Source organism: Myxine glutinosa, chromosome 4 (genome assembly GCF_964187855.1).
Source record: "Myxine glutinosa chromosome 4, kmMyxGlut1.1, whole genome shotgun sequence".
Classification (NCBI taxonomy): Eukaryota; Metazoa; Chordata; class Myxini; order Myxiniformes; family Myxinidae; genus Myxine; species Myxine glutinosa.
This window is the reverse complement of record NC_136264.1, coordinates 67,567,853-67,591,858: the sequence shown is the minus strand read 5'-3', so window position 1 is coordinate 67,591,858 and position 24,006 is coordinate 67,567,853. Positions and strand designations below refer to the sequence as shown.

The following is a 24,006-nucleotide window of genomic DNA, read 5'->3' as shown; positions in this document are numbered from 1 at the left end:
TGACCCGTGACAAACTTGGGTTGCAAGTGTTTTGCGTCTGGTCGAGAGGTACATTTTATTTGTGTTATCCTCGTTACCTGTGTTGGTTATGTCGCACTGTGTCTATACTCCTTCCGCCATCGGTGCCTCTCTGACGTATTTGTGTACGAGAGGACCATATGCCTGTGATAACGCTACAGTTTATAACACCGCAATATAATAACCGGTGATAACACCTTTGACAGAGGATAGTGTAGCGACCAACAACCAACAAGAACCACAATACTTATGCTTACCTAAAATAGGGGGACTGAACATTTAAAAGTGCTATTGGTCTACAATGGTCAAACATATATGCATAGAAATACCAAGAAATAATAGCTGACGTTTTGTATTCTTGCCTTATATTTATCTTTTGATTTCAAATCCAAATTTCTTGAATATATAGCAATAATAGCAAATTTGACTTCACTGTTCCAATACTTAAGTAGGGCAGGCCCTCACTGGTATGAGTATGGTATAACATATGGTATGACATATGGTATGAGTATGGTATGGTATGACATATGGTATGACATACATATGGTATGACATATGGTATGAGTATGGTATGACATATGGTATCACTGGTATGACATATGGCAAACGTTAATATCTGTGGTGATGCCACCTCATTGATATGCCCATTGAGTAGTAGTAGTTGCAGTAGTACTGCAATATTTGGTAATAGTACTACTACTACTACTACCACATGTTGCAAAATTAGCCATTTTTTTTTCTAAATTATGAATATTACACACTATAATGCCTTGCTTTAAAAAAAGAACACAGATGGAACATGCATACACATCTTAGTAGAGCGGATATGTGCCAAAAAACACGAGAGTAGTGCACTTCTGGCAGCAAGCATGACATTTGGCACACGGGGGTTTTCGAGTATGCTGAATTCAATAAGAAGAGGAGGCAAGTCGTAAAATGATTACTTCCGGTTAAAAATGGCGGATTTCAAAATGGCCTCCAAGTAAACCGATAAAAAACGTGTATCTCATATATCGGGCATATAGCAATGTGTTTGCATAACCAAAATAGCTAGAATATCATTATTATTAACTGTACATTGCTTCTTCATATCAAGATGTACATTTGGTACCAGTGAGGGCCTGAAGGCATATTAATAACGTTCAACCCTGCGCGCCTATAAAATTGACACAACTGACACCATATTGACACAATATTTTTCATTAATATCACACCATGAATTTTTGTGACGTTTTAATTTTGTCATCACGTTAATTTTGACATAACGTTGGTGAGCTAACAGCGCCGTTGGTATGTTTAGTGAAAGTGCCATGGTCATTAAAATGTGGTAAAACTAACTTGTGTTGTTGTTTTTCTCTACAGTTTGGTACAGTGGATATATGGTTCGAACAGTCCATTGGTTATTATCTTATATTTGCATAACATAAATGATAAATGATGTTGAAGTCTATGAATAGCATTCATCTGTACTGATTGAGGTGTGTTCTATCTTTCCAGGGTTTGGTGTTTGGTGGTAGTCTCCATGCTACACTGAAGTGATGTCAAAGAAAATCAAGCTCGTGTTACCAGACACACCAGGTCAAGGCACAGACTGGTCACTGTGTGTTCTACGTCAAGAAGCCAGCACCGAAGTATTGGTAGATCCAAAGAGGAACCGCAATGTGTCCTACAGATCTATAGGATACCAGACTTTATCAGAGAATCTCCACGCATTGAAGGATTTAGACGCTGTTCCATTCTCCATGAATATTGCCAGATTGGACGATGGATCTGGTATTGAAGAAACGCTTACTAGAAATAACGCTAAATGGCACAAAACATGTTATCTATCCTGTAACAAACAACAAATTGACAGGGTTCGGAAACGAAATGCCAAACAGGACACAGGTACTTCGTCAAAAGCATCAACGCCTGTTAGAAATAAACTTCGGTGCAACTTATCCTTCGGTCAGTCAGATGACGCTACCATATGTTTCTTCTGCCATCAACCTATACAAACTGAACACAAATATCACTGTGGAGAGACAATGAATGTCGATCAGAATGTTCGGCTAATGGCGACAGCACTGAATGATACAAAGTTGCTAGCTAAACTTAGTTCTGGCGACATGCCAGCTACAGACGCTACATATCACAAGATCTGTATGACTGATTTGTATACGAGGTGCAGATCATATCAACGACACCAAGACACTACAAACAAAGCTCGTGATGTTACGCCAGACTCGATGGCTCTAGCAGAATTGGTCTCGTACATAGAAGATGCACACCAGAGCGATGAGAAACGAAACAAGATTTTTAAACTGGCAGATCTTTTTGTTTTGTACAAGGATCGCCTACATCAGCTCACAGCTGATAAACCAGGGTACATTCATGCCACTAGACTCAAGGAAAAGCTCCTCGCTATATTACCAGGCTTAGAGGCAAACAAGACCAAATCAAATGATGTGATCCTTTCATTCAAAGATGATATAGGTGATGCAATACTTACTGCTAGTCAGACAGACCCACATAGTGATGCTGTCACACTCATGAGGGCCGCACAAATTGTACGCAGAAAGTTGTTTGAGGTAAAACAGTCCTTCTCAGGGTCTTTACTGGATACTCACTATAGCAACCTTCCGTCAGCCTTGCTAGCCTTGGTCCAGATGATACTCTGTGGTACAAATATCAAGAGCCAAACTGCCAGCAACACAGTACAGAGCTATACAGAGCTACAGATACAGAGCACCGTATCATCGTTGTCCCAGTTGTTATGCTACAATGCTGTGAAACGATTTCGCAAGGAAACTAAACTTGTAAGGCACAATCCCGATCGTGAGACTCAACTTCCACTATACTTGGGTCTTCTGGTCCATAACAAGACCAGAAAGCGTGATTTGGTAGACATCATGTTTGAGAAAGGTATATCAGTGTCGTACGATAGGGTACTACAAGTATCCACTGACGAAGCTAATAAAGTGATTGATCAATTTGAGCGAGATGGTGTTGTTTGCCCTACTTTAATCAGAACCGGACTCTATACTACCGGGAACCTCGACAATATAGACCACAATCCCTCGTCATCATCAGCTCAAGATTCCTTTCATGGCACTGCATTATCTCTAACGCAACATGTGACACATGACAATCCTGGTATTGCTCGTGAGCGGAATGAGCAAGTTGTTCAAAGTGAAACTTCTGTGTGTAAATCCAGAACGATTAAACCATTACCAGATGCTTATACATATGTCCCACCAGCACAGTTCCCAGTTCCCAGTGGCCAAGCCTGAGCCTACATGTCAAATATATCACAGCCGTATACCAGATACCACACTACTGGAGGCAGATGAGACCCAGCATCAATGGCTGTCCAAAGTTCGTGAACTCATTCATAAAGAAGAACTGGATAGTCATGACAATATATCTTGGTCGGCATATTTTGCAAGTCTACAAGATTCGGTTCCACGTCCTCCAGCCATCATAGGACTGATGCCCTTGTTCCGTGACTGTGCCCACACGTTGGCCATGGTAAAACATGGCATGGATCTCATCAAAAAATCTGCAGAACACGTCAATCGAGGACAAATTCCTGTTATCACACTGGACCACCACTATATGCTCTTGCAAAGAAGGTTCAGTGGTCTTGGCCTTCATTGTATGGAGAGGACAAGTACGTTGTATTACTAGGGGGCCTTCATATAGAGATGGCAATGCTCAACCTCATGGGAGACTGGTTAGAAGGAAGTGGTTGGACGGCTGTTTTGTCAAGTGCAAACGTTACTACCAAAGGCTGAGCTGATAATTTGCAGAGGGGTTCTGATACAGCGAGAGCACAGTGGGCATACCAGGTAACAGCCGCTGCTCTCTTCATGCTGCAGATGAAATCATATAGCGCTGCAATAGAGACTACTGCACCAGATGATATTTTGCCTTTTCATGAATGGTGTAACCAGATGGAACTCAACCATCCACAGTTCTGTTACTGGAGTAAAACTCTCCAACTAGAGCTCCTCTTCCTGCAGTTTCTTCGATCACAATGCGAGGGGAACTTCAAATTGTATGTGGAAGCACTTGGTAAAATCATTCCATGGATGTTCGGTTTGGACCACTACCACTATTCCCGATGGCTCACTGTACATGTTTGTGATCTCGTACAGCTCCAGGAACAATGCCCGAATGCTTTATCTCAATTTTACAAAGGACATTTCGTGACTCAGAAGACCTGTCACAAATTTTCTGCGATGGCCCATGACCACGTTCATGAACAGCTCAATGCTATGGTCAAAGGTGAAGGAGGAGCGATTGGTATCACGGAGAACGAAGGAGCTTTGCGACGTTGGATGGTAGCTGGGCCGGAGGTATCAAGAATTCTAAACGAGTATGAGGACAGTCAATTGTCGAGGAGTACAGACAGTCGTCAACATGAACAGATACCCAGTACACAGAAATCATTTGCTTCTGATGTGACAAATGTGGTGCACGTGATTGATGGAATGGGTAATCCCTTTACAGATGATAGTGACGAATTGTATTCCTTGGACATGAAAGTAATCATGTCGGAAAAAGTGGTTAACGGTGTACGAACTGTAGAAGAACCTGGCAAAACCCAGTACAAGAGCTTTGTCGATGAACGAATTGCAAGCACGTGTACTCCTTTCTATGACACCATCACCAAAAACAACTTACCACTATTCAAGTCTGGACGCAAGAAAACATAAAATCAAAGACGAAACTGGCCAGCTTGAAAACAGACCTTGAGTTGTTCTCCCGAATGTATATATCTTGCCAATCCAGAGATGGGGATCTAGAAACATTCTTCCAGCATGAAAACCACGCATGGCCACCGTCGCTAGCTGAAGAAAATGCCTTGGGCCAAGGCAAGAAATCGAACTTGCTTGTTTGCCTTGAAAGTCTTGCTCCATATCCCGTGGTAACGCCCGTGTTCGAGGTGAAGATAATAGATGGTGCCGCCTTAGTACATGCGTTAGATCCAAAGAAATCCACAGTTACAATCAAATCGTTCAGTGACTATTCGCAACGAGTGTTCATGCCTTACGTACATAGAGAACTTCAGACCTCCAAGCGGTTAGATGTGGTTTGGGATGTCGACAAAACCAATAGCTTGAAATCGCATGTCAGGCAGAGTCGTGGTGATGGCATAGCTGTCCGGGTTGCTGGAAACACAATCGTGCCTGGAAATTGGGTGAAATTTCTACGAGTTGATTCAAACAAAACCGAATTGTTCACGTTCTTGGCCAATGAAATTAAATCCACAACTGTCCCAGAAGGCAAGGTAATACTCTCCACAGATGGCAAAAACATAGTGTCGACATCTGAATACGAGATATCGGCCATCCAAAATTGCACCCACTAAGAAGCAGATTCCAGAATGTTGTTGCATGCCTCACATGCGTATCATCTGGGGTATCGGCACATTCTAATTCAAGCGACTGACACCGATGTTTTGGTATTGGCAATTGCAACAGCCAGTGTCCTGGGTGGACGTGAGCTTTGGTTGGCGTTTGGTCATGGAATCAAGTTTCGGTATATTCCAGCCCACAGCATTGCGGCTAATTTGGGAGCTGAGCGGTCATGGGGTTTGCTGTTCTTGCATGCTGTATCGGGATGTGACACCGTCTCATTCGTCCACGGTGTAGGGAAGAAGACAGCGTGGGATGTTTGGCGCTCTCTTCCACATCTTGGACATGTCTTCAACAACATGTCTCGTACACCTAGCGAGGTATCTGAGAGTGATATGAGCGAATTGGAGAGGTATTTCGTGCTGCTTTACAGTAGGACTTCATCATTGAAAACGGTCAACGAGGCTCGTCAACATCTGTTTGCCTACGGTAATCGGAAGATTGAGAACATTCCTCCAACAGCCGGCGCCCTGAAGCAACACATAAAGCGGGCTGCGTATCAAGCTGGTCAGATTTGGGGACATGCACTTGTCCCAAGTCCAACTCTACCATCACCAGAGGAATGGGGCTGGATGACAGACACCGATGACAGCTGGACACCCCTGTGGACAACTCTCCCGGAAGCATCGAAAGCGTGCCGCGAACTTATAAAATGTCAGTGCAAAAAGAGCTGCTCTAGGAGGTGCAAATGTTCTAAAGCAAGCCTTCCGTGTACCCAGTTGTGTTTATGTGCAGGCCAATGTTCCAGGGACTGAGAACACTGGACGTTTACGTGTATATAATGTATTTCTCATTAAGCTACCATATTTGTTGCGGACAATTTCTATATTTTAATGATATTAGATAAGCGTTAAGGTTGCAATGTATTTTCACAGTTCAAGTGATATTATTCAACATAATACTATGTAAAATCAATCATGTTTAATTTTAAAAATTGTGTCGATATTGTACCAATTGTTTCAATTTTATAGGCGCGCAGACGTAAGCATTATCCATATGCCTTCATGCTCTTTCGGGCAGCACTAAATGTAAATCTTAGTGTGCAGAAGCAATGTAGAGTTGGCATAATGATATGTTACTTATTTTGGCTTTGCAAACACATCGCGATGTAACCAATATATGAGACACACGTTTTTATCGGTTTACTTGGCGGCCATTTTGAAATCCGCCATTTTGAACCGGAAGCAATCATTTTACGACTTGCCTCCTCTTCTTATTGAATTTAGCATACTCGAAAACCCCTGTGTGCCAAATTTCATGCTTTCTGCCAGAAGTGCACAACTTTTGCACTTATCCGCTCCACTATCTCCTGAACAAACTTTGCAATAATTAAGTGCTAGTAGATCTATGAGGCAGAAAACTGCTTCACAGATTGGGTGACGATCAAACAAAACCTTGTTTCACAACATTCTTCTGAATTTTACAAGACATGCAACTAAGCGACACGGGTCAATAATTTACCTGCCCATGTACTGGAACCTTAAGGGAGGGGAGGGGGGGGGCGGGGGGGGGGGGGGAAACTGAACGATTGCATATTTCTATGGCTCTGAATCATAATTCTAATTCAACTTGCGATTGTCCTTGGAGTGTTATTTTAAGTGCAATTGACCAATGAAATCGACAGCAGCCTGCCTCAATGCCATTTTTGAAAGTCGGGCACATTGCATAATATAACTGCAACTACAACATCCAATCCAAGTATAAGGCCGGTTTGCATCACAATTACACTGGGATTAGATTGCAGGTTGGCAATTGCACAACTGATCAATGGACATCCCAACATACTGTACCTACTCCGATCACATCATCGACCGCAGCATACATTTAATGCTCAAATGGCTGTGCGTGTATGTGCGTGCGGAGAAAATGTGGCGTTCTATTATTTTTCGTTTTTTTGAAAATGTGTATCAATATTAATTTTTAAACCTGATATATATTGCTTCTATTAATGTCCCCAAACTGATTGCACAATTAATTTTTTAACGTTGACAGTGTTGTCAAAAACAAATTTAAATGGAAATGTTTGGAAGAGGGAAATGCATGCACCTTTCCAAATGCTCTCTGACAGTAAGATTTTGTCAATCCCCCACCACCCAATAAACAAGCGTTACGCCTAGGTCCCCCATCGGGGAAGTGATGTGAGTTGACAAAGTGGAAGACGCAAGGCGGCCATCTTGGATTTTGACGTGGCGACCCAATTTTCGATAGCGTTCTCCCTTATGCGTCGATACACCCACACACCAGATTAGAAGTTGGTACTTCGTTTATTTTTCAAGATATTCCGCTCACAATGTTCAGACATACATGGCGGCGGCCATCTTGGATTTTGACGTGGCGACCAAATTTTCAATACCGTTCTTCCTTATGCGTAGACACACCCACACACCAGATTAGAAGTTAGTAGTTCATTTATTTTTCAAGATATTTCGCTCACAACGTTCAGACATATATATGGTGGCGGCCATCTTGGATTTTGACGTGGCGACCCAATTTTCAATAATGTTCTTCCTTTTGCCTAGATACACCCACACACCAGATTAGAAGTTGGTGCTTCGCTTATTTTTCAAGATATTTCGCTCACAAGGTTCAGACATACATGGCGGTGGCCATCTTGGATTTTGACGTGGGTTGCACCCACACTCCAAATTAAAATTCGGTCATTCGCTTACGCACGCACGCACGCACGGACGCACACACGCACGCACGGACACACGCACGCACAGACGGATGCACGGACGGACGCACACACGGATGGAGGGGAAAACCATAGTCCCCCTTTCGCTCCGCGGTGCGACGGGGGACAATAACCGCATTCAGCAGAGGGTGGGAGAACCACCCCCACCCTGTGTGACTCTCTAATCCCCCTTTCGCGGTCACTTCGCTTTCTCATAAATGTGCCAAAATTCATGTAATCTCAAGAGGCCTGACATTGGAACAATGAATTCCATCGCAACCAACACTGCTTTTAGTTTATATTTTTTCTTGGAAACCAGGTTGATACACGTCATATATGTCAAAATATTCCCGATGCCAGCACGACATTTGGACAACATAGTCTGAGATATTTTGGAAACAAAAAAAGGGCTGCAGAGAACATCCAACGGCGTGCCCAGACAAGCCGATTGCATCACACTGGAATGGAACAAGCCTCTTACCCAAGAGTAGAAAGTGGAGGCTAAAGGCTAAAGTCAAGCTATGAGACAAGGAAATACTGCACTGTAGATTAAAAAGACAGGAAAAGCAAATAGTCTTATCATGCTTGGAATTGCATCCTTAAGCTTCTTCCCAGGTAAAAAAGGAAATCAAGTGACGGAGGGCAGCCTTTCCAAAGATCACCGAAACAGAGAGCGGGTAAGAAGGAATCAAGCACAAAATTGCCAAAAGAAGTGGAGGATAAACATATTTTTCTGAAGAAGAATTAAAACTCAAAGGGTGATACCAAATGAGGTGCACTGAATAACAGAATGGCAAGAGACTGCAACAAACACAATCCTGTCTGCTTAATCAAGTCAAATATCTACAAATGTATCTATATATTTCCAGGTCAGTAAGGCAATCAGATGAAAAATAGTATTTTTGTTTTCAGAGATATAGCTGTGCAACTTTTATTTTTAGTTTGTAGATTATAATCATAGCTTCGAGGTATGCACACTTTCCTCAGCTGTCTAGCCTGGGTTTTCATTCCGACCCTGGATAAACTGTCACCATGGTCTTTCAAATGCAGGGCGATCCATCAATGTTCCTCGTCAAGACATTGAGCTGGAGGGCCGGTTTGCCTGTACTAATAGTTCGTCAATGTTTAAGATCCCATGGTGTCTTTTGCAAACAGTGCACGAGTTATCGCCCGCACTCTGGGCAATTTGCAAATTTCTACTCAAACTCTACCAATAACCAGACCATGAGTTGAGCAAAGTCTTCATCCTGGCTGGTGATAACGATCATGATAACCAAGCTTTGAACCCTCATTAAAAAGACATGAAGACCTTTATATCCATTATTTTCAGTTTCCAATTACTCCTTTATACTATTCCATTTTTCGTTTCCACCTGTCCACTTTCCTTGGATCCGATAACTTTTTACTCGTACAAGGATGTGGAATGTATAAAATGTCCTGATTTCAATTGTATTTCTGCCCTCATGTTCTCCAACAACACACTATCTCTTGGTTCTGTCACCATTTCAGTGTGAAAACCTTTAAACAATCCATCCTCCTGATTTTATTTATGATCCTAGACATTTTAACAGGGCACCACATAGTTTCCTCTTTCCGAATGTAAATAAGCCAAACTCAAACAAACCCTTTCTCACCAGTCCAACAAAACCAGAACAGTGCTGCTTCTAAGCATCATAGGTCTTTAACAAATAATTTGTGTGATGAAAACAGAATATCTTTCCGATATTATAGTAGCCCATACTAGACGCATTTTAGATAAAGGTGACATTAAGACCATTATATGCTGATAACTGTACATCAGTATTGATGAAGGTTCTCCTGATATCTTTCAAAATTAGCTATAAATTGTGAGTGACATGACAGATACCTACATTTATGCAGGTATGATTAATTATTTTACATCATACTAAAATACGCCATTTGTGTCTGTCTGATGAATTTTTGATGCCAATACATTCTATCGTTACTTATCCAATCTCAACCAAACTTGGCAGGATGATGAAGGGTTACATAATGAAGGTTGTAGCACATTCATTTGCCCCCCTCCCCAAGGGGGTTTTCTCCCCTGAGTGTGTTTTCCCCGCCATTGCCATCAATGGGGTTGCGTGTTGAGGTGTCTAGCCTGGGTTTTCTGGGTTTTCATTCCGACCATATTAAGTTAGCTTTATCGTGGCGTTTTTCCAAGGCCGCTTCGAATAACAAAACTAACAATAATAGCGTAATATTAATGTTATTACAAACAATATTAGGACCAATAAGATCCCACCTCCCCAAGGTGTTTTTCCTCCTTGAACAAACGTCGAGTCAACGTTTATAAATAGCTTATCATGGCGTTTCCATGGGAGCAACTGCCCAACGGCCTCGAGCAGAGGTAAAACTATTATAAACCACAAACACGTATGATTACCTTTTTAAACAGTCGCTAATGCTGTTTATAACACGAAATAATGAAATTTGGAGGAATCCAGACATCCATGAGGTAAGTTTTACTTACAGAACTGAGCGAAGATCTACTGTACTCTGTATATGCCACAAGTGTTGGGTTAATAACTTGACCCTTCCTGCTGCTACCGTGGCATTTTTCGTAGCGAACTTTTGAAACTCGCTCCTTCTGTTTAACACGAAACTGAAAGGGATGAAGCCCGGGGTGTGCTCATTTACCAAACAGCTAGCTTGCGCTTGCCAAACCAGCCGTTCCTTAACGGTTTTGAATGGAGCGCTTGCTCGAATGCTTCAACCAAATGGCGATCTCTCCACAAGAAACTTGGTAAATGAACACACACCCAATGTTCTTGAGACCCGACCATAGATCGACTGTAATCTATCTACCCCAAAGAGGAATTACCTTTCCTGCCCCTCCCGTAGTGTGCGGGTGTACCCGTATAATGAAATTCTCTATTTATGGATACCAACTAAATTTCCATAAAATCAATTGTATTGATCAATGTGTCATTTGCTGTATATCAATTCGGCTTCGTATGGGAAGCACTTGAAGAATTGTTACATTTAGACATGTAATTTAATTGTACTTGATATGTAGAGTGGACTTTTAAAGCAGCCCTTTTTCTGACGTTCACAGTGTTGTTCTATGGTTGATAGGATGGCCCAAAGGAACTGAACACTTGCCTCTAACCTGTGTAGCCTGGGCTCAAAACCTAACCCAGCTATAAACTAGTCATTCATACCATAAATATTTTCTTTCTGCTCATATAGCCATGTTCTGTGATAGTTGCATTATTTAATTAGTTTCATATTAAATTATTTTGTGTGCACATATACCTTTACAATTTAATAAGTTTACCAAACAAAGTCATGTATTCATTTTCATTTATGAAAAATGTAATTCCTGGAGTTTCGGCTCCAGAATACGTCCGATCATAAAGTTCCAGGATTAAAGCAACAGAAAATTTATTGTAAAATTATTGCAATTTATTTAATTATGTTTAGTGGTCACCTTCAAAGTAATTACTCTGGGAGTCTATACAGCCTGCCAACATCACTACCATGCTACAAAGCACCCTTGGAAGTTGGTCACAGCTCTCTGGAGCTCCTCTATTGATGCAAAATGATTTCCTTTCATTGGAGTTTCGGACATCAGTCAGATCGGATCAACATTCTCACCCTTTTGACATTCCCATCTGTGTTGGCAGTCACACTCGGCAGTGCACATTAGTCCCACCTCATGCACTCATTCAAAACAAAAATACCATTGTTAACTGAACACGCAATTATGGCCCACTGTTATAATGGCCCATACCCTATTATAATCACATACATTGCCATTATCGATAGCTTTATCAATTATTGATTGAATTTTAGGATATTTAACGACCACTTTTGTGCAAATTAAGGCCCAATGGCATCAATGTAGTGAATATGAAAAATATTCAAACTATATTCCCCATGGCTAGACGATCATATGTATGAAGTTTCACATCGATCTATTAAGCGGTTCTGTAGAAGAATTTTTTTTAAACCTTTTATTTTCAATCCAATGTAAAAGGGGTAATTCTAATGGGTTTTGTTCGTTTTGAGGCTTTGCCTATTTCATACTAAAAAGGGCAAACGGAACCGCTTCCTTCAGACACAGTTGCAATTTTTATTTGACGATTGATGGATTAACCCGCGAATGATGGATTGATGTTATTGAGTGCCTGTGAATCGATACATTTTAAATCCCTCCTCTAATCTATTGGTGCGTCGCACGGCACAGCATCCTGTCATTTTAAAACAAATGATGAGCTTCCATGTGCTCATTTGATAAGCTAATTCTCCAGTTGTTGCTGAGTAATTTCATTAATTGTATTTGTGATCGTAGCCTTATTTTCATCCAAATAACGTGGTTTTGATGAGCAAACAACTGTATTATATAACCTCGTAAAATGTAGTCAAATGGGGACAGGCAAAGGAGGGGCCAAGCAATTGGTCCACGTCGACTGATCAACTGGTCTTGGAAGACATCATTCAAGAACCGTCACACATTCGAAGCATAGTGGCATGGAGTCTAGTGTTGCTGATACAAGTTGATATGTGAAAGATTTAATTGTCGTAGTTTGGGAACAAAGAAATTCTTCAACATTGCAAAGTGACATTAATCATTGACCGTTGCTTCTTCCAAAAAAAAGAAAGGACCAATGATGTGCGACTCCCTGAGAGAAAACAAGACTGATTTTTGATGATTATCTTTAATGTTGCAGGAATTGTGGCTTTTCTGTTCCATAACGGCAGTAATTGTGGTGGTTCACTTTACCACCCATATCAAAGTTGCCTTACCAACTTGTCAAGAAACCCAGGCGATTGTGGATTTACAACAGTAATAACAACAACATTAAAAACAACATTAACATCAACAAAACTTGATGAATTATGCCTTTGTGCGCCATTCACAGTTTGTTACCTCTGTCACTGAAGGTAGATGAAGCTTATGTTTTCACCACTGTCTGTGTGTTTATTATTTCTTGGAAATCTCTTATTTCTTGGGCTTATTTGGCCCCAAGAGCATGAAAACTCTGTGAGCACGATAACTCATATGTCGGTCTGTCTCGTTTGTTTGTTTGCCTGTGAGCACGATAACTCGCGAACGCTTTCACCTATCTTCGTCAAACTTTATCAGAGGATTCGGAAGGACAAAAGTGAGGCTGTCAATGTGTTTTTTGAATATATAGGTCAAAGTTCAAGGTTAAAGGTCAAGGCCCTCTCGTTTTTTGCGGGCGATATCTCAGCCATCCTTTGAGCTAGGAAGCTAAAATTTGTGCACAATGGTGAACAAATGCTTTGGCGAAAGGGGTTTCGTTTACATTTTTTGATTAATCAAGTAATTGATTAATTACTTCATTATTCGCGATTTATTAAGTACTTGTTTATTCTCTTTCTCATCTGGTTAATATTTCCGGCAATCGGGCGATATCTCAGCCATCCTTTGAGCTAGGAAGCTGAAATTTGGGCACAATGGTGAACAAATGCTTTGGAAAAAAGTTTTTTTTAAACATTTTTTCATTAATCAATTGATTGCTTAATTTCTTAATTATTATCGATTTATTAAGTACTTATTTATTTTCCTTCTCATCTGGGTAATATTTCAGGCACCTTTTGAGCTAGGAAGCTGATATTTGGACATGACAATAACCAAGTGATTTGGCTGTAAGGGGAATTTTGATTTGTTGATTAATTAATTAATCGATTACTTATTTAATTATTTGATTGATTAATTAATTAATTATTTTATTTTTCGATTAATTATTTCATTAATTAATTTTCAAAAGGTTACAGATACAGATGAAACAGTGGTGGTGTTGGTATGCTATTAGCCAATTGATTAACAAATTAATTAGTTTACGATTGTTATTTATTTATTTTAATTGCGCAATTAATCAATCAATTATTGATTCTCTCGATTTTCATCATACCTGTCAGGCTATCGCCTGAGATCCTTTCTTGTTTGTTTGCTTGCATGTTTGTATGTTTAATTGTCTGTAAGCACGATAACTCGCGATTGCTTTCAGCTATCTTCGTGAAACTTTACCAGAGGATTCTGAAGGACAAAATTGAGGCTGTCAATGTTTTTTTGACAATATAGGTCAAGGGTCAACGTTATTTCCTTTGTTTGTCCAGGTGATACATCAGCCATCCGTTGAGCTAGGAAGCTCAAAAGTTGTCCACAATAGAAAACAAGTGCTTTGGCCAAAACTGTATTTTTTATTCTTTGTTAATTAATTATTTGATTAGTTACTTCATTATTATCGATTTATTAAGTACATATTTATTTTCTTTCTCATCTGGGAAATATCTCAGGCATCTTTTGAGCTAGGAAGCTGATATTTGCTTTTGCTATTTGCTTCGTCCAATCAGATTGAAATTTATTGAGTGTGATCTACGCAACAATTATATTGGAGAATGTAAATTTATGATGTCATCGGTAACGTGGTCTGGCAGCCATATTGGATCAAAGAAAAAACCCCCTACAAAAACAGAAGATTTGGCTCGCACCAAGTTGACTGGCAGGGATAAGTATTCTATGAAAACCATCTAATTGATTAATCAATTAATCGATTCATTATTTAATTATTCGATTAATTATGGTACTTGATTTTCAAAAAGTTACAGATTTGGATGAAACAGTGGTGGTTTAGGTATGCTATTAGCCAATTGATTATGAAAATAATTATTTTACAATTATTATTTATTTATTTTAATTATACAATTAATAAATCAATTATTCATTGTCTCGATTTTCGCCATAACTGTCAGGTTACCACCTAACGTCCTCTTTTGATTGTCTGTCTGTCTGTTTGATATATACGATATATGGCATGGTATTTCAAATAGTTGTGGACGGATTATGACAAACTTGGTGGATGAGTAGGTTAGGCGAAAATAACAAGCCGATTAGATTTTGGTTCAGGTCCGAATCCAGATCTGACCTATCAGTGGGATACAAAATGTAAACTGTTCAGCCAGATGGAGGTATGTGCTCCACCGAGTGACATGACTTAGTTTTTATCATGTGTGCATCAAATTAGAAAAGTTTAAAATTACAGAAGGACTTTATGGACATATATATATGTTGTTGCATGACTGCTCTCAGTTAACACTGGCAGAATCACGGAAGGCAATCGAGCATTACTCCAGGGCATTCAGTTCAAACAGCGGATTTTATATATGCGGGGGAAGAAAGGGGAGGGGAAGATGAAGGGTCTTACCTGTTGTCCGCTGGCAGTTCTCGAACATGCGAAAAATAAACTCTCACAAAACGGGTTTAAAATGTACAAAAATAACAAAAAGGTTTATTAAAAGAAATGCCGATAACAAGAAAACGTGACAGTAAAACTAAATTCCTAAACGGGATCCTCCACACCAGACTTAAACACAGACAAAGGGATGGAAGAACTGGAAAATAATGGTGTGATTTTTTAGTCTACTTCGCTCTGATCACTGGTGGGGAGGGTCTCGTCAAGAGGCGTCGACCCCAAGCACCAGTCTGGACCCGGTTCTTTTCTTGATGGGAAGTAGGCCACAGTCTGCCCGTTCGCGTGCCGCTAGGCCTCACCGAACGTCCACTCACTCCTGGCACAGTCGAGCATGAAGCAAACAGGAGTTGTCGCAACATTCCTCATTCCCAGCTCTTCGTTCGCAACTCGGCCTCCTCACAATCCCCAGCAAGGTCTCAACCCACTACCACCCGCACCGAGGTCCAAAACGTGATGACAAGGGGGAGGGGGGGGAATCATCAGCGCTCAACCGGCTCTTTCCACTCCAGCACGAGAAGCACAAGTAGGCACAAGAGAAGAGGGAGAAGAGGAAGAATCCTGGCCAGACACGGTTTTTACATCCCACCTCTGACGTCATTGGCGCTTCTCTTCAATCAGCGCGCCGCTTCTTACTCCGTCCTTCCTTGTCAATCAAGAGCCCTGGCCAATCACGGCTCCTCGGGCCGTGTTCTCGGCCTGCCCGAGCTATGTGTGCCTGCCAAGTCGGGGTTGTCAGCCCTAATGCTTGATGCCTAGCTTCCTGTGGTTTTATTATTATTATTTAATGTGCTTTAATTGCCATTCTCACTAGTGTCTATTGCGGTGCCATAAGGGACAAAGGATTAATCACATAGGGAACGACAAACAGGGAAGTAGTTAACATAATCCCTATAACTAGTTAACATGCCCCTTTCCTCGTAACGGGGACGAAATACACCTTAATCCGACATCCAGGCTAAACAGATCCTCTACTTATTACATGTAGGTGTTTCTTCTTCTTCACGACAGTCGGAGCATGTTACCGACACAAATCTACCTGGTCTAAAGTATTTCTACCCCACCGACATAACAATATGTATATATATATATATATATATATATACATATATATATATATATATATATATATATATATATATATACATATATATATATATACATACATACATATATATATATATATATATATATATATATATAAATAAATATACAGTATATATATATATATATATATATATATATATATATATATATATATATACAAGCTTCATATGACGTCGTCATTCATATATGTTATTCCGCATAGAGAGTTCTTTGCAATGAGACCTGTGTCAATTATTTCTGTGCAGCAGTTTTTGAGATATAGAGGTGCAAAGTTATTTTGGTTTTCCAAGATGGCGCCCGGACCACGTGACCTGTGACGTCATAATATTCACTAAAATATTCTACAGGAGGAGGCCCTCCTATGGTGAAAATTTCATGTCAATCGGACCAACGGTGGCCGAGAAAATGAATTTTTAAAATGCAGATACGAACATACGTACGTACGCATGTATGTACGTGTATGTCCGGACCCAAATGCTTAGCCCTACCTTCAACTTCGCGAGCGCAGGGTAAAAACACCTCACCACTACGAAATTCAAAACACCTCACCACCACGAAATTCAAAACACCTCACCACCACGAAATTCAAAACACCCCACCACAACGATATTAAAAACACCTCACCACCACGAAATTTAAAACACCTCACCACCACGAAATTCAAAACACCTCACCACCACGAAATTCAAAACACCTCACCACCACGTGATTCAAAACACCTCACCACCACGAAATTCAAAACACCTCACCACCACGTGATTAAAAACACCTTACCACCACTTGATTGAAAACACCTTACCACCACGTAATTCAAAACACCTCACCACCACCTAATTATAAACACCTCACCACCACGTAATTCAAAACACCTCAACACAACGTAATTCAAAACACCTCACCACCACCTAATTCTAAACACCTCACCACCACGTAATTCAAAACACCTCACCACCACCTAATTCTAAACACCTCACCACCACGTAATTCAAAACACCTCAACACAACGTATTTAAAAACACCTCACCACCACCTAATTCTAAACACCTCACCACCACATAATTCAAAACACCTCACCACCACATCATTTAAAAACACCTCACCACCACATAATTCAAAACCACCTCACCACCACCAAATTCTAAACACCTCACCACCACGTAATTCAAAACACCTCACCACCACCTAATTCTAAACACCTCACCCCGACGTAATTCTAAACACCTCAACACCACGAAATTCAAAACACCTCACCACCACGTGATTCAAAACACCTCACAACCACGAAATTAAAAACACCTCACCACCACGAAATTCAAAACAACTCACCACCACGTGATTAAAAACACCTTACCACCACGTGATTCAAAACACCTCACCACCACGTAATTCAAAACCACCTCACCACCACCAAATTCTAAACACCTCACCACCACGTAATTCAAAACACCTCACCACAACGTAATTCAAAACACCTCACCACCACATAATTCTAAACACCTCACCCCGACGTAATTCTAAACAACTCAACACCACGAAATTCAAAACACCTCACCACCACGTGATTCAAAACACCTCACCACCACGAAATTCAAAACAACTCACCACCACGTGATTAAAAACACCTTACCACCACGTGATTCAAAGCACCTCACCACCACGTAATTCAAAACACCTCACCACCACGTAATTCAAAACACCTCACCACCATGTAATTCAAAACACCTCACCACAACGTAATTCGAAACACCTCACCACAACGTAATTCAAAACACCTCACCACCACATTATTAAAAACACTTCACAACCACGGCAACAAAAGTTCGAGGGAGTAGTTCAGTCACAACACAGACACTGCCCAGATAGATATGTAGATATATATAGATAGATGTCTGTACCTGAGTTGCTGTTTTGTCATGGTTTGCACCAATCATAATACAATGAATTATTTTGCACAAATGTATTCGTAATATACGTGATATTACATTTTATAAACAATTGAAGTTGAAAAAAACAACATTTTTTTTAAAAGAAAAAAACAAATTTTCAAAATAAATACCCTTAGGACATACACACATGAGAGATAGGTGCATACCAGAAGTTTGGTACGATTTCACAAACGTTTGAGGGAGTAGTTCAGTGACAACACAGGACAGACACTGCACAGATATATATACATATACTATAGAAGTATCAGGATAGCTTAGGAGGTATACTCTATTGAATGAGATTACCTTTTACAGCCAGGGCTGTCCAGCCATGTCGACCCAGCTATAAACTATCAGTCTTGTGTTTTACATCCAGGACGATACATCAGTGTGTGTGTGCATTGTCCATTGGACGGAGGTTAATTAAGCCAAAGGACCAGTCTGCCATCACTTGTCATCGATGGACATTAAGGACCCCACATCGTCTTTCGGGGAGTGGCCGTGAGGTCTTGTCAGCATCCTGAAGACCTTGCAAATTCTTGCCACCTTCAGTCAAACGCCATGCCTGGCCAGCCGGTTCGTGAAAGTCGGGGCAAAAACTTAAACCGACCCCACAATAATTTGGGAATAATTGGGGCTGTCGTATGAGTAGCATTACTAATGGTCTAAACGTTTCAATCAAAACATACCAGGCAATAAATTAACGTTCATTGGTTGGTGTGATCGACTCCAACGATACAGGTAACAAAGTTTAACAAGTGCACTCTAATTAACGTTACGTGGCGACTAATCGTGTTTGAGGATGTACAGGTATCGGGCTAAGAATTAACACTCGGAACAAGGTGGTTTCGTGCAGGTTGGTAAAAGTGAGTTGCACGACTTATCCAGGGCATGGAATTCTTATGGATGCATGAGCTGCTCGAAGGTGATATATAGCCTACCTGGACCCCGCCACGGAAGGTTCCTGATCAGACACACCAAGGAAGAATCGGAAAGCGAAGCCTTTCTGTTGACCGGTCACTCGGCATTTAGGGAATAATTATATATTAACACCTGCGTTTGTTTTACCTTACGGTTCATTGTGATGTGAAACGGTTTATTGCATTCATTGATATCGCGAAATGTAACAGGGCGGACCATAGCAGACCGTGAAACAATTCAATGCACGAGACCCCGTAGCGCGTACCTGCGCCAAGTCCTCGGCGTGTGGCTGCTGGCTCCGACGTCCGTCTCCTCTGGGCTCGAGAAACACCGAGGCTGCGTGCCGGGAGATCCGCCCGCCCATAACCCTTCCGCGGCCCGAGGCGCTCTCCCGGCACGCCTTCTCCCCATGCGCGAGCATCGCAGGACGAGATGATCCGGGGAACAATCCGGGGGAAGATCCAGCGAGACGACCCGGGGAACAATCCGGGCAACAACCAGGGGGAAGATCCGGATGGGGGAGGGGGCGATCTGGCCTCAATCGGGCGGGACGATCCGGGGGGTGATCCGGGGTGATGATCCGGGTGATGATCCGACGGGACGATCCGGGTGACAATCCGGGGTGACAATCCGGGTGATGATCCGGCGGGACTTTCCGGGTGATGATCCGGCGGGACGATCCGGGTGATGATCCGGCGGGACGATCCGGGTGATGACCCGGCGGGACGATCCGGGTGATGATCCGGCGGCACGATCCGGGTGATGATCCGGCGGGACGATCCGGGTGATGGTCCGGCGGGACGATCCGGGTGAAGATCCGGGTGATGATCCGGGGCGTGATCCAGTGGGAAGATCCGGGGTGACGATCCGGGTGATGATCCGGGGCGTGATCCAGTGGGAAGATCCGGGGTGACGATCCGGGTGATGATTCGGCGGGACGATCCGGGTGTTGATCCGGCGGGACGGTACATGTGATGATCCGGGGTGACGATCCGGGTGATGATCCGGGGTGACAATCCGGCGGGACGATCCGGGTGATGATCCGGGGTGACGATCCGGCGGGATGATCCGGGTGATGATCTGGGGTGACGATCCGGCGGGACGATCCGTGTGATGATCCGGGGTGACGATCCGGCGGGACGATCCGGGTGATGATCCGGGGTGACGATCCGACGGGACGATCCGGGTGATGATCCGGGGTCAATTCGGCAGAGCGATCCAGTGGGAAGATCTGGGGTGACAATCCGGTGGATGATCCCAGTATTGATCCTGTGGATGATCCGGTACTTCGCCGTCCACGCGACGTCTTTATGCATGAACTCCGAACCCCGCTCAAACTGCCCCGCAGGGGTTTTGCTCATTTGAACACATCTACCTGTAAGATGTGAACGGGGTCCCGCCCAACCCGGCACCCCTACCCCCACCCACCCCGGCACCCCTACCCCCACCCACCCCCTTATCCTCGTTGCTCGTGCACTCTGGCCGGGCCAAAAGGTAACCGCTGTTATTACCCTCGCCTGAGGAGAGGATATTGCATTTTAATCCGTTTGTTACTTGTAAAATCGAAGATTTTTCAAGTATATTGGTCGGTTGCGTTTGTGGTTCTGTCTGTCTGTCTGTTTGTCTGCTTGTTTGTCACGGGCCTACAGGTCCCAATTTTCAACCGATCTTCACGAAACTTCACCAAATGGTAGAGTTGGTCAAAAGCAAGAAGCCTATTGTTTTTGGGGTCAAAAGGTCAACATAGGTCAAAGGTCACCAACATTGCTAAATTTCTAAAATCCTCAATTTTCATCCGATTGACTTGAAATTTGAAGGGGACTTGTATATCTGGTCAATGAATTCAACCACCAACTATTTTTGAGGTCAACATAGGCCAAAAGGTCAACATAGGCCAAGTTTCAAAAATCCTCAATTTTCATCCGATTGACTTGAAAATTGAACAGCATTTGCACATTGAGTCACTAAATAGGGAAACTAACTATTTGAGGTCAAAAGACCAAAGGTCAACTCAAGGTCAACCTTCCAAAATCATCATTTGCATCTGAAAAATAGTCAATTTTCCTCCTGTTGACCCAAGCTTTGATCAAGATTGTCAATTTTAATCTTGAGGAAATGGACAATTTGCTGTATCAATGGGAAAAAAATTATTGTGGGGGGGGGGGGGTGGGACCGGATTTTGCAAGTATCGTGCTCTGCATGACGTCTTCTTGTTTGTTTGACTTTCTGTTTGTTTGTCTTTCTGTTTGTTTGTCTTTCTGTTTTTTTGTCTGTCTTTCTGTTTGTTTGTCTGTTTATCCGCACAGAATAAATATGATTTTCTCTGCAACCGTTGGTCCGATTGACAGGAAATTTTCACCAAAGATGCAACTCCACCTGTAGAATTTTTTAATGGCAATTATCACGTCATAGGTCACGTGGTTCGGTCGCCATATTGGAAAAACCGAAAAAAATTGCACCTTTATTTTTCCGAAAGTGCTGAATAGAAAGAATTGAGACATGGCTCATTGTAAAGAACTATCTATCCATGGGGAATAAAATATGTTTATGATGATGTCATAGGTGCCTCCATTATGACGTCATAATTCGACAAGTACAAAACTTCATCTGATCAAGATGAAATTTCTTGAGCATAATCTAGGAAGAAATTAGTGGAGAAAAAAATAAAATAATGATGACGTCATCGGTCACGTGGTTCGGCTGCCATATTTATTCCAACACAAAAGCCATAAAAACCACTGGAAAACATCCTGGCGAGTGGCTGCAATCTCTCATTGTTCTTTCTTGGTCAATCATGTAGTTGGGTTCGTCGTGGAACTACCACGGGGGGCAGCGAGGGGCGGACATGTTACCTTGGCCCCAGGTTTGGTTCTATATGGATAGGTTGAATATATTGCGAGTTTGAAAGGTAGTGGCAGGTACAGGTAGAACGCAAGGAAGAGTTGAGCTTTGGGTGAGAAATGGAAATCACATGGGGGGGGGGGGGGGGGGTAAGGAAGAGAGAGAGAGAGGCAGTGGACCCGACTGACGATTAAAACAATTGATTTAAATAATAAATTCGATTACGAACAAACTTTTCCCCGAACATACAAGCACCTGTGTGTCATTTTGTTAATAATACCGAGGTATCCATACACTGGCCCAATCGTACGAGTCCGTGGAAGAGGCCGTATGTCCCTGCGTGGCCTCCAATCAGAGTCTGCACATTCATACTTCCCTGCTCTATAACCGCCATGGAGGCCCCTTGAGGCTTTGCGAGACTCCTTAGATCGACCAGATCACAGCACTTACTAAACATTCATTCGCACACGCAGCGGGAGACGTGGTTTTGTAATCGTGTGTACATATATATATATATATATGTGTGTGTGTGTGTGTGTGTGTGTCCAAACCTGAAAATGCTGGAGGCCAAAGCTGAAATTGGAAAAACAACGTACCCTATTTTACTCCAGGAGATCCCAGGATAACCCACCCAAAATATCGTTGCGATCGGTTCAGCCGTTTTTGCGGTACCTGGGAACGGACAGACAGACAGACGGACGGACATTTGGTGAATTATAGTAAGATATGGAGAAGACAAATTGATAATTCTGTCAAAAGGTCAAAGGTCAGCATCACCTAAGATCATCAATTTTCATCCAATTGACCTGAAATTTAAATAATTTATCATTTGAGTTTTGTCATCAAATTTTAACAAAGCTTTATTATGAGAATATGGAGAACACTAATAAAATGTACATTATTTTTCGTTTTTGTCCAGTTTAGTTTGTGTACAAAGTTGATGTGGACAGGCTTTGCATTCTCAGATGATGTCTGGTTGTCAATGAATGTATCGAGACAACGTCGTTCTGAAACTTCAAAACAATTTCATCCCAAGAAAACGAAGCAAAACCCCATCGGATGCCGACGATCAATTTGTAGGCACAAAGTGAGGAATTTGCTCAAGGTTTTCACCCGTTGCACCAGAGTAAATATTTGCTCTTTACCTGTGTGCACACTGTACACCTGCTGATACCTTTCGTGGCCTTGTGTTTAAGGCACGTTGAAGGAGACAGAGTCCGCACGTAGCCCATGTGTGCACAAAGGAAGTTCCCGCTCGTTTTCAAACCTGTTCTTTCCGTGAGTCAGCTTGCGTGTGATGTCGGTAACTTTGCTGTCACCTCCACCACCATCGTCCCCCCCCCCCCCCCTCCGTCCTCCTTACCTGGCAACGAACCAGCGACCGGAAGGCGCTAATGGGAGGATCAGTATGATGAGCAAAGGTCGGGTAGGTTTCCTTCGACACACCTGCAGAGATCCCTTACAATGTCACCCACGTACAAGGTGTCTACTTCATTATTCCCTCCCGCACTTCCAAATGGACGGAATGACGGCCCACTCACGTTGAACGTCGTGCACACCTGTGAATTCTTTCGGTTCTACATTTCGTCACCTGCATATCAGTGATGACTTCGTCGAGGGGGCTGTGCTTGTTTATCATCATTTAGATATTCCCGGGTCTTTTTTAACATCAGGATTTATTGCGAATTCTCTGTTGTACCTTTAATACCCACGTAAAACAAACGTTAATTGCGAAGATACCGGAAATGGATGTCACACCTGAACTTTCAAGATCAACTGCAGTTTTATTGTATAATTATAGAATGATAGAGCAGATGGGTGAACTGTAATATTATGGTGTCACGTGGTAGGTTTTTCTGTCTAGGTGAGGCCAC

General features: G+C 42.1%; 1 protein-coding gene across 2 annotated transcripts in view; it reads right to left on the bottom strand.

The window, feature by feature from the left end:
• LOC137424713 (uncharacterized) overlaps positions 1 to 23,399 on the bottom strand; it is an 83,454-nt gene extending 60,055 nt beyond the window's left edge. The window contains exons 1-2 of one of the 2 annotated variants that reach the window (XM_078775828.1): positions 23,278 to 23,399; positions 22,729 to 22,804 (exon numbers count right to left, since the gene is read on the bottom strand). Coding sequence is in view for 1 of the 2 variants with exons in the window: in XM_068112453.2 (XP_067968554.2) it covers positions 19,557 to 19,712 (156 nt within the window). In the remaining variant the exon portion in view is untranslated. Of the gene's footprint in view, positions 1 to 19,556; positions 20,643 to 22,728; positions 22,805 to 23,277 lie in introns of those variants that run through there. The other variant, XM_068112453.2, reaches the window with a different exon arrangement.
• Positions 23,400 to 24,006: the final 607 nt, after the last annotated feature.